The 12,606-nt window shown below is 32.4% G+C and overlaps 2 protein-coding genes across 2 annotated transcripts; both read left to right on the top strand.

Annotated features, from left to right (window-relative positions):
• Window positions 1-2,003: 2,003 nt before the first annotated feature.
• Window positions 2,004-5,507, top strand: LOC135949478 (uncharacterized). The gene has a single exon (XM_065499056.1). It carries the CDS (start codon window positions 2,004-2,006, stop codon window positions 5,505-5,507), a length of 3,504 nt encoding a protein of 1,167 aa, XP_065355128.1.
• A 219-nt stretch (window positions 5,508-5,726) lies between these two features.
• LOC135949468 (uncharacterized) lies at window positions 5,727-7,358 on the top strand. The gene has a single exon (XM_065499045.1). The coding sequence runs from the start codon at window positions 5,727-5,729 to the stop codon at window positions 7,356-7,358; it is 1,632 nt and encodes a 543-aa protein (XP_065355117.1).
• The last annotated feature ends 5,248 nt before the right edge of the window (window positions 7,359-12,606 follow it).

Here is a 12,606-nt window from a genome sequence, read left to right as displayed (position 1 = left end):
CTCTATAGGATATAGAACTTCATATTTGATATGTAATTTTATTAATATGGCTGCACCAGCATGTGCTCTGTTTGCTGTAATAGTGATTTGCTGTAATAGTATCGTAATTATTTATTTTAAAATATGTTCTATCCGTAAAATGAGATTCGGAGATCAGTAAAATATCAATAAGGTTATTTATAAGAAAGATTTCAATTTCATGTTTGTGGTTATAAAGACCATTGGCGTTCCATATTGATATTCTTAGATTTACTTGCATAGCTAGTCATTTGCATAGTCACCATGTTCATTAAATTTTCCAGTTTCTCTAAACGAGCATTATAGTTAAAATCTGGTGTTTTAAGTGCTTCAGAGTATGATACATTGTTATTAAATTTATGTTGTTGTGGTTCAGCATACTGCATACCATTTAGTTATGGATATTCCCTATTATTCATAACAAAATTTGAATTTCTTTGCCGATTTAAATATATACTTTCCCTATTTGTTCTTTTTGAAATGAGGTCTTGATAAACTTTACAGCCTTTATAATTAGCAGTATGGTTACCTAGGCAGTGTAAACAACGAGGTGGAGATTCAATTAATTTAGTACATTCGGAGGTGGAATGATCCATTCCACATTTTACACATCTAAAGGGTCTTTTACAATAAGATTTTGTATGCCTGTTCGGTCATAATTACATTTATCCTAAATTAGAAAACTATTTTATAACTATTAAAATTTAAAGTTCATTTTACTTACTAACATAAATAATGATTTGACTCTTTTGAATAACTTTATTACATTTACAATATTCTAATATTCGATTACTTTGCTTTCATTTTACACTAATTTGTTTTCCTTTGCTGAATTTATAACGTTAATTTGTTATTTACTTATTTTTCAAACTCTAACTTTAGCATTAGCATACAAAAAAATGTAAATTCTCATTCTCTTTGCATCATTAAAACAATCAACAACGAAACCTACAAGTGTTTTTATTTTGAGTATACATAAAATTTGGCGACCGTGACAGGACTTAATAAATAAAGTTTAATTTAAAGTTTTTTGAGTTTTCGCACAAATAATTTGCTTAAAAATAAAAATAATAAAGAAAAAACATTAGTGAAATAAAAGCAATAAATAATAAAGAACATTTTTAAAACCAACATAAAATTGTTAACAAAACAACAACTGAAATTAATATTTCTTAAAAAAAAAACTAAATCTTTTGCAAGAAACTAAAATTCATAACGGACAATTTAATCATTATTATATTGGCCCTTCATCATCCACATCAAAACATCATCATCGCTACCAAAACATCATCATCGCTACCAAAAACTTCATCATCGCTATTAAAACATCATCATCGTTATCATCGCATTTGTTTTATTGTCATTTCGCTGCTAGCTAGCCACCAAACTTTTCTGCAGTCATCACTTACAGACAAAAGCAACATACACATCTCATCTATACACCTCTCATCATTTACCCCTTGCCATTGCTTAAAAACCCAGCGGGAAAAAATGATAGGACTTCAATTTGTAGGCCTTCTAAAGGGCATACTTACACATTCTAAAAGATCCGATACTCATTCCACCCTGCCTGCTCTTAGAAGGTGTTCAAGAAGCCCTATGAATCCCCTTCTAATAACAAGTGAGCTTGTTGGCTGCCAACAGCCCATCATAAGTAGGCCTTCTCTCAGCCCTCTAACAGCAGCGAGTATGCAAGGCCTTGGCTCGCAATGACACGCCGTGTAAAATTGAAATGATTTTGCAATGCGGCAAAATGATTTTGCAAGTCCTTGTGTCTGCAAAATGAGGCATTTAGGAAGGCCTCTTTACTGCATCTTTTTCCCGCTGGGAATACTTATTCAGCATCTCACCAAGACACACACACATATTGATTATTGCCAGTGTTGAGCTACATACCAGTGTTGGACTTTTTATATCATTCGGTACATTTGTTTTAACGTTAGTACCTTTGGTATTTTTATATACAATTTAGTGTAATTTTATTAATGGAAGATCAAGAACCACAAATTAGCACAATAAAGCCAGCAAATATGGATTTAGCATCGTTAAAGGTACAACGAAGTACAATGAAACGGAGTATTACCAAATTGAAGTTAAAGGTAGAAAAAGAAGGGACATCATCTGATTACACAATTATAAAATGTCGACTTCAAATGCTTGAATCGTATTTTACTCAATTAAGTCATATCCAAACGCAAATTGAGCGCCTTGATACAGCAGACGAATCACGCTCTGAATTGGAAGAACTCTTCGTACAGGCCAAAGCTTATATGATTGATTTATTATCTAAAAAACGCCGATCTAGCGATATGGATTTAAGTCTTTTAAATACGACAAGCACATCGTTTTCACACCAAAGTCGATTACCTCAGCTCAAACTTCCGAATTTCAATGGCAAATATTCAGAGTATTCTCGTTTTATAAGTACATTTAATACTTTGGTTCATGAAGAGCCATGCATACCAACCATAGATAAATTTAATTATCTTTTAAATTGCCTTAGTGGCCCAGCACTTTCTGTTGTAGAAGCCTTTCAAATCGTCGAAGAAAATTATCAAAAGGCTTTGGATAGATTGAAAGAAAGATATGACAACAAAACTTTAATATTTGTCGACAATATAAACTCGTTGTTTTCAATTTCACCAATCAACAAACCAATTGCTACAGCTTTACGATCAATTTTAGATAATGTTGCTGCTCTGAGAAGTTCCTTGCTATCTTTAGGTTCCGAATTGGACGTGATGAATGCTATACTTATACATATCGTCTTATCAAAGGTAGATTCAGCATCAAAGTCAGTATATGATGAAAAACAAAATTTGAATCAATTGCCGTCATGGGATGAATTTTATTCTATTATGAGCCGTAGATGCCAATTTCTCGAAAGTCGCACAACAGAAGTCGAATCATTTCATAGTTACGATCAAAAATCTATACACAAATTTAAACGACCTGGTTCTTCTTTTATAACATCGAGCATCTCATGCGAATATTGCCAAAACAAAGATCATTTTATCAGCAGTTGCACTTCATATTTATCGCTACCTATTTCTCGTCGATTTGATTTTGTAAAATCTTCAAAACTATGCATAAACTGTCTTCGAAAAGGACATATCGTAGCAAATTGTGAATCAAAATCATGTTGTCGCACCTGTCGTATTTCGCATCATACATCTCTACATAATCCAAGTTCCCAATCATCAAATGAACCTCATCATTCTTCGAATTCATCCTATCAAAATCGTTCGTCATTGCATTCATCGTCTTTTCAACCTTCTTCGTCTTCGTTTTTACATCAAGGCAACCAGAATCATAAGCCATCGACATCGCAACATTCATCATTTTCGAATCAACCCAAAACAAATGATAATTCTTCGTCACTACAAACTTCTTCGTCGTCATTCTCTCATCAAAGAAATCCATCATCGTCAAATCCAACAAATAATTCATCTGTTTTACATTTAACACTTCAGTCTTCGTTTCTCACTAGAAATTATCGTCGAACTCTGCTCCCAACAGCCATTGTATACATCAAAGATAGTTTTGGCACCCTACAACCGATTAGAGCTCTTTTGGATTCTTGCTCAGAGGTAAATTTAATTACTCAAGAGACTGTTAGTCGCCTTCGATTACAACAAGCTAAATCCAATCAAGAAATAGCAGGAGTTTCAGAAATTCGAACTCAACTAAAATATAAGGTAACAGCTACTATTAGATCTCGACTATCAAGCTTCGAATTTACATCAATATTTGCTGTAACTAAAACGATTTCGTCACTTCAACCTGCAGAACATTTTGACACAAGTAATTGGAACATTCCTGATGGAATAGATCTCGCAGATCCACAGTTTTATTTACCTAAACATATTGATATATTACTTAGTGCCGAAATATTCTTTGATCTATTACTAGACGGCAAGATTTCACTTGGCGAAGGACTTCCATGTTTAATAAATACAACATTTGGTTGGATAGTTGGTAGAAAAGTCGAATCTCTACAACATAATCGAGTATTGTCGTGTAACGTTCTTACAAATTATGAAGAATTGGATTCGTTGCTGAAAGCCTTTTGGGAGATCGAAGAAATTTCACGAAAGGAAACCCTGACTGAAGAAGAAAACCAGTGTGAAATGCATTTTCTTGAAAATACAGTGTTTGATGAAAATGGAAGAGTAAAAGTACGTTTACCATTCAAGTCTTCAGTAAACAAACTTGGAAATTCGTTTGAAGTAGCTCGTCGCCGCTTTCTATACCTAGAAAAGCGTCTTTTAAAAGATGAGTCTTTGCGTAAAATGTACATAGACTTAATGAATGAATATATAAATCTCGGACATATGTCAATTGTGAATTATGATGTTTTAAATCAACCCCATTACATTATACCACACCATTCAGTTTTACGACCACAAAGTTCTTCAACAAAACTACGAGTTGTCTTCGATGCGTCATCACCTACCTCAACTAATGTTTCATTAAACGATATTTTAATGGTTGGTCCAACAATACAAGAAGACCTCATAATAACTATTCTTGCTTTTCGTCTTAATAAATTTGCATTGTCTGCAGATGTTTGCAAAATGTACAGGCAGTTTCTCGTTGATGAAAATGATAGAAATTTTCAACTTGTTTTGTGGAGAGATAATACAAATGATCCCATTAACATTTATCGACTTAATACGGTGACTTATGGCACATCCGCTGCACCTTTTCTTGCAATAAGAAGTTTATTTTTCATCGCTGATGCTTATAATCACAAATTTCCGATTGGTTCTAAAGTTTTAAAGCAAGATCTGTACGTAGATGATCTGCTTACGGGGGCAGCAAATATTTTCGAACTTTCAGCGAAAATGGCTGAAATCATCCAAATCTTAGAAAAGTCTGGTCTACAATTAACGAAATGGAGTTCTAATGTGCCACAATTAGCTCAATGTACAGAAGAAATGAATTTAAAAACTAACAATGAAAACATAACTAGAACTCTAGGAATGTCTTGGAAACCTAATGAGGATATATTTTGCTTTCGATTTAATCTACCGACTATTGAAGTTCCTACTAAACGGTCAGTATTATCTGTAATAGCCAGAATATTTGATATTTTGGGACTTTTAAGCCCTATTGTGATTTCATGTAAAATCTTAATTCAAGAATTATGGAAACAACAAATTGATTGGGATTCACCTCTAAATGAACGTTTAAAAGGTCGTTGGATTCAAATCGAGAAGAGCTTACCTTACATAAATCAAATTGAATTGCCTAGATTTGTACAAACAAATCCAGATGTTAAATTCGATATACATGGTTTCGCTGATGCCTCTCAATTAGCATACGGATGTTGTATATATATTCGAGCGGCTGATCCTGATTGTTTTCATTCAAATCTTCTAATTGCCAAATCAAAATTAGCACCTGTAGTACAACAATCGTTACCCAGGTTAGAATTGTGCGCTGCCCTGTTATTGTGTCGAACGTGGGATAAAATAAAACACTAATTTGAATCCTACTCTTATCGAATATTCTTTTGGTCAGATTCGAAAATTGTTTTAAACTGGCTCACAAAGCATTCATCGTCTCTTGTGTGTTTCGTCGCTAATCGTGTCTCAGAAATTCAAAATACTTCTCACAATATACCCTGGAGATATGTCCCATCGAAACAAAATCCAGCAGATATAGTATCCCGTGGGTGTCTTGCTAATGAAATAATATCAACAATGTGGTTTAGTGGACCTGAATTTTTAAAAAAGGTAGATGAGGAATGGCCTCAAAACCCAAATATTGAAACTGATCTTCCGCCAGAAGAAATGAGAAAGTCTTCGTTTAACACAACTATTGTCGTAAAATCTATAATTTCGCAAATCATCACCAGTCAGTCATCGTATCTTCGTATTCTACACATTATTATTTATATTCATCGTCTTTTTCACAAATCTAAACGGAACTTATTTATATCGTCAGAAGAACTGCAACTTGCATTCTGGAAAGTAGTCCATGACATTCAATCAACAACATTTAAAGATGAAATTGATCTTCTTCGAAATGGTCAAACTCTAAAACCAAGTTTCCAAAAGTTATCGCCTTTTTTACACGAAATTCGTAGTTACAAAACAACTTTACTAATTCTCAGAGTTGGTGGCAGGCTAGCAAATTCATCGCTGTCGTATGATACCAAGTTTGCAGCACTTCTTCCAAAAGATCATCATTTTACAACCTTGTATATTAAATACCTTCATCTAAAACATTTGCACGCGGGTCCAAAGGCTCTACTGGGAATTATTCGTCAACAAATTTGGATTATAAATGGTAGAAATATCGTTAGAAAAGTGGTTCGCAACTGTGTCCACTGTTTCAAATACAAACCTCGACTCATGCAACAAATCATGGGAGATCTTCCAGCTGATCGTCTAAAAGCTCAACGTCCTTTCCTAGTTTGTGGTGTTGATTTCTGTGGACCATTCTACATATCGTACAGAATTAGAGGGAAGCCACCTTACAAAACTTATGTAGCAATATTTGTTTGTTTCGCCTCCAAGGCTATTCATATCGAAGTAGTCTCAGATTTGTCTACTAATACATTTCTCTTATGCTTAAAAAGATTTATAGGTAGACGTGGTATACCTTTGCGTTTATACTGTGACAACGCAACAAATTTCGTTGGCGCTAACTTCAAACTTCAAGAATTCAAACAACATTTTTTCAATGATGACAATGTTAAATCTTTAATGAACTACAGCGAAATTACAGGCTTCAAATTTGTATTTATCCCTCCCCGATCACCACATTTTGGCGGCCTTTGGGAATCGGCTGTAAAATCTACAAAAAATATTCTTGTTAAAAACATGTCCAAATCTGGAGTCACCTATGAAGAATTTCAAACCATTCTAATTGAAGTAGAAGCTATATTAAACTCACGGCCTTTAACACCCAGATCTGACGATCCTAATGATGGGGAAGCTTTAACCCCAGCCCATATGATCATTGGTTCATCTTTGTTGTCCCTACCGGACGAAAACTTAATAGATTGTAAAAATTTAAATTATTTAAAACGTTGGCAATTGGTGACATATTTAAAACAACAGTTTTGGATGCAGTGGCTTCGTGACTATGTTTTGAATCTTCAACAAAAATCTAAATGGTTCAAACCGTGTGCTAACATTGAAGAAGGACGACTGGTTATTGTACACGAAGATAATTTACCACCACAGCATTGGGTTCTTGCTCGTGTCGTAAAAGCCATCCCTGGACGTGATGGAAAAATCCGTGTTGTAGATGTCAAGACTTCAAAAGGCATATATCGAAGGGCAATTCAAAAAATTGCACCACTTCCGCTTGACGAAGATGATTGAAAATGCCCTTTCAATGGGGGCAGTATGTTCGGTCATAATTACATTTATCCTAAATTAGAAAACTATTTTATAACTATTAAAATTTAAAGTTCATTTTACTTACTAACATAAATAATGATTTGACTCTTTTGAATAACTTTATTACATTTACAATATTCTAATATTCGATTACTTTGCTTTCATTTTACACTAATTTGTTTTCCTTTGCTGAATTTATAACGTTAATTTGTTATTTACTTATTTTTCAAACTCTAACTTTAGCCCTAGCATTAGCATACAAAAAATGTAAATTCTCATTCTCTTTGCATCATTAAAACAATCAACAACGAAACCTACAAGTGTTTTTATTTTGAGTATACAATGCCCATACAGCTGTCAGCGATGGCATTGTACCAAATCATTAGTTCTAATTGGAGGCTCAATTTTAACAAGGCCATTGTTAATAGATTTAATATCATAAACACTTTTATTGTACTCTTTTGGGTCTAATTCAACAAAAAACATGGAAAGAGGCTCTTTTGTAATACGACTTTTAGCATTAGTAACAGATCTTACTTGATGACCTAACAATAACAATTCTGCTTTGATATCACATGTCGGAGTTGAATGGTGTAGTCCCTTAATAACAATTCTAAAGGCTTTTTCTTGTTTCAACTGAAATGTATGAAAGCTTATTTTACAACTTTCCAAATATTTGATTTCCTTCCTGTAAGACTCTGCATTTCTAACCATTAAACGGACATCACCTTGTCTTAGACGCTTATAATTAAAATCATTTTGTGATATTACAGAACTTATTTTCTTTATCATAATACTTATGTTTTCTACATTAGGTATATAAATTGGTGCGGTTTTGGTGTTAATTCCTCTTCATCGCGTTCTAAGTCTTCAACTGGGTTGGTCTGAATGATTTGCTCGCTTTTGTTGGTATAATTTCGGTGAATCATTTAACTTTCGTTTATTTGGTACTGTTTGCCAAACAGTATCATTATCATCGACACTGCTGTCTTCACTTGAATTTTCTTTACCAGTCTTCATGCTGGCAGTTCAACTCTGTTGTAAACATACGCAGATTTGTTTTTATTTTGTTTTTTTTTTATTCTGTGTAAGACACTGAACTAGTTATTGTTATTGGGGAATTCACTAATCCCTATGGTTTTACATATGATGTATAGTATTTATTGTTTTTGAATGTTGTATTTTTTGTTTAACTGTTACTGAAAAAATTGGTTGAATGTTTTGTGTAACTTTCAGCACTGATTTTGTTTTTCAAAATGTGTTTGAGTTTATTTTATTCTTTCGAATTTTTTATTGTTGTTTTAAAACAACAATATTACGCACTGCTTTGATTTTGGTTTGGTGTTTATAGAAATAAAAAGTTTTTAATTTTTGTTTTAAGTATTGTCACAATGCACTGTTATTGATGACGGTCAAACAAAGACTGACGAGATGGCCCAATATGTTCTTAATTATTTTGTAAAGGGTTCCGATAACCCCGCCCCTGGTATGGATATCATAGCCAAAAAACGAAAAAAAGCCCATTTTTGGGATTTTTCAATACTTTTTTGGGAATTGCCGGATTCCTGATTATAAATTTCAAAATTTGTTTTTATTTTTCCATTTTCAATAAAAAAATCTATATAAAGGTAAAATTTCATTAAAAAATATTAAATAAAAATTTTATTTCAATTTGAAATATTTGTATCGTCGCAAAAATTAAATTAAAAAATTTTGTTGTCATATTTTTCGAAAAAGTATTCCATGATTTTATTAATTGACAAAAGTTATATATATTATTGAAAAATAGACAAAATTTCCTAACCATTGATAAATAACATGTCTACCTTATGTTTTTTACGTGGCAAATTAATTAGGGAAAACTTAACACCTCGCAGAGAATTTACCTAACACTGTTATTTTCAGTCATAAAAAGGTTGTTAGGTAGGAGCAAACATACTTTTTTATGAATTTCTACAGCCACTTTTTTACGATCAATCCTTAAATTTTATACCTATATAAATAAAAAAAGTAATTATTTTATATAAAAATATTCTTTATTTAAAAAATGTATAATAAATTAATATAATTTTGTAAAATAATCGGACTCACAGTAGTCCATATCTAAAATATAAAGTAAGTCTTTAAATTCATGAATATTTTCAAATGCTAATGTTCTGTAACAAATCCAACGTTTCCTTATTGTAGATAATACAGGATCAGAAGGTAGAATTAAATTATTAAAAATATCTTCATTTTGAGACATTCTAGAACACTTCCTTGAGCTAAACTGATGAATATGCTTAAAGTCTATATTCCTTGATTCTTGGGGTTCTTCTGTAAGCTCCCCTAAAGGCAAAATATTATGTTGAATGATGATGTTTCCATGACATAATATCTTATGAACTGTAGGTGTCATTTCTTTCCAGCGATATAATTTCAAAAGTAATTTAGAAATTTCTGTAGAATACTCTCCAAATTTTGATGCGTTCACTTTATGCTCACTATTTATAGCCATTACAATAATATTGACTTTTTGCAGTAATTCCATATTAATTCCGGTTATTTCTGAGGTAGTTTCAAAATGTTTGAAAAATCGCCTAGCGGTATTTCCATCGTTAGTGCTTCCATATCCTGCGAGTGGCTTGTCAATATTTAATCCCATCCGCTTTTTGAATTCTTCTTTTCTCACTGGCTCTCATTTGCACTAGCTCTTTATTGTTATTTGCTGTTTTGTTTGCGTTTTCCGGTATGCTTCTGTACTTTAAATCATATGATATATGTAGAAAATGTTCCAGAAATCGTATGCGGGCATGTAAGGGTGATATTCCGAATTTTAGCGTTTCCTCATTAATTGTCCACTCCTTTGAAATATTCGAAAATTCGGATTTTTTGTCACCACATATGTAGCAGTACCAAGTAGATGATGTTCCTGTAATAGCATTGCCAATTTTTCCATCAATCATCGTTAGTTTTAAATCAAAGGAAATGTTAAATGAATAATTTTCCGTTTCGATTGTTATCGGTTCCAAGTTTTTAATTTCCGCTTCAATACAATTTATTAAATCTTGTGTTATTGTTTTGGATTCCTTTATATATTCAAAGCTTATTGGCCTACAAAAAGCTTTTGATCCTGGAGTCGAATTCTTCCAAATGTCATCGAATCTGGTTGATGGAGAATCGCTGTCAGCATACTTTCGAATTCTTAATGGAACAAACGATGCCATAAATATACTTTTATATTCCGAAGACGTTTCGCTCGTGTTGATTTGTTTATATTCCGAGAGTGCTAATAATCCATCACATCCCCACTTACAAATGAGTTGAAGATCACAAGAATTAATTTTTTTAGTTGGTCTGTAGAAAAGTCAGAAGCAATCCTTAATGCAGTATTTTCTAGTAGTGGGGCAAGTCCAATAACAGCCTTCCGCTCCGTTATTTCAATAGGAGATGGTATAATGCTCTTCTTCTTTTCATTTAATTTATCATATGACAGCAAAATATCCACTCCTTTTTCTGACAGCGCCTTTCTTAACGTTATGTAGTTATCACGACTTAATACCAGTTGCAACATAAGCACAATGGCTTCTTCCTCAGTGAACGTTGTATCAGATGATGGTGTGGGTATGCTCTAGTGTTTCTAGTGAATTCGATAACCTTTTTTTCTTCGATTTTCAGCACAAATCATCATATTGCTTACAGGGAGCACCAATACTTGATACACAAATAGCAACTTCTACACATTCATCCAGCCAATCAGAAAATTTTGATAGAAATTTTGCATTTGAGTACCGAACACTTTTCAGTTTTATATCAACTGATTTTATAAAATTTTCAATTTTACATATATCACGTTTGTCCACTTTATTTTTATGTGCAGTTTCAACATATTCCAATAAGAGGTTGACTTTATCTTGAAAAGGAGCTGACGAGTGTTCAAATAAAATGGAGCACAAAGTATTTTTTTAATGCGTCGATACAAATATTTCAAATTGAAATAAAATTTTTATTTATGAATATTTTTTAATGAAATTTTACCTTTATATAGATTTTTTTATTGAAAATGGAAAAATAAAAACAAATTTTGAAATTTAGAATCAGGAATCCGGCAATTCCCAAAAAAGTATTGAAAAATCCCAAAAATGGTATTTTTTCTTTTTTTGGCTATAATATCCATACCAGGGGCGGGGTTATCGGAACCCTTTACAAAATAATTAAGAACATATTGGGCCATCTAAAATAGGTTTCTATATGTTGATATCGACTATGCGATTTGAGAATTTTTGCCCTAAAGTTGAATTTTACATAAAAAATAGGCGTTTTTGAATGGACCTGGTCCCCTCGTTAGCAAAAATTATCAATTTTTTTTTCATTTAAAATATTTGATGTAAAGGTTTTCAAAAAGTACAAATTAATTATACATCCTCTTAGAAATTTTTTAGATAACTTAAAAAGAATAAAAGTACTTTTTTCCCAAAAAAATAGCAAAAAATCGCATTTTTTAAATTTGTTAAATTCTTAAATAAATTTGTAACTTTGGACCCAGTCATGATTTTCAAACAATTCTTTCTTTATTTGATATATTCATTTGTTGTTGAACCTATAAAAGAAAACTGGAGAAAATCGGGAACCGCGGTCATCAAAAAACTGGAGTAGGTTGGTTAAAAATTTTGAAAATTTAATTTTCAAATGCGAATATCTCCTAAGCGAGATGATTCCATATACGTAATTTTTTTGAAATCGGAATACAAACGAAGAAATAGGATAATTTTTAAAATTGAACATACCCGAGGTGTCCAAATTAGGACACCGAGGGCCCACCTGGCCCCGCTCCTGGTGGGCCCATGAGGTCCATTCAAATCGGACTAAGCGTTTAGAAGTTACAGATTTATTTCCCTCTTTTTTTTTCTCATACCACTGTGCGTCGATGAAAACTAAGTTTCCATTACAAGATGCAGCCATACAACCCCACAACATGACTGTACTCCACCATATTTGACAGTGTTTACTACATTGTTCTTTTCCAATTTAGTTTTTGGCCTTCTCCAAACTGTTACTCTGCCGTTTAGACATTTTTTTTAGTTTGCCTTAACAAAACATTTTTAAAGCCACATAACTTTTTAGCGGGTTATGATAGAAAAGAAATATTGGTACTGTTTTGATAAGATTAAAATGTCTTTTCATCGTTTAAAAAATCTAAAATTTTATTTTTTATGGGTTTTTGGAACTATTTTTAAGGATTCAAAAAACA

Source organism: Calliphora vicina, chromosome 1 (genome assembly GCF_958450345.1).
Source record: "Calliphora vicina chromosome 1, idCalVici1.1, whole genome shotgun sequence".
NCBI classification, from domain to species: Eukaryota; Metazoa; Arthropoda; class Insecta; order Diptera; family Calliphoridae; genus Calliphora; species Calliphora vicina.
The sequence above is the reverse complement of the archived record's forward strand: the minus strand, read 5'-3'. Positions and strand labels throughout refer to the sequence as shown.

Excerpts from the sequence above, each read along its gene's own strand:
- LOC135949478 (XM_065499056.1), top strand. The coding sequence starts at position 2,004 with ATGGAAGATCAAGAACCACAAATTAGCACAATAAAGCCAGCAAATATG.
- LOC135949468 (XM_065499045.1), top strand. The coding sequence starts at position 5,727 with ATGTGGTTTAGTGGACCTGAATTTTTAAAAAAGGTAGATGAGGAATGG.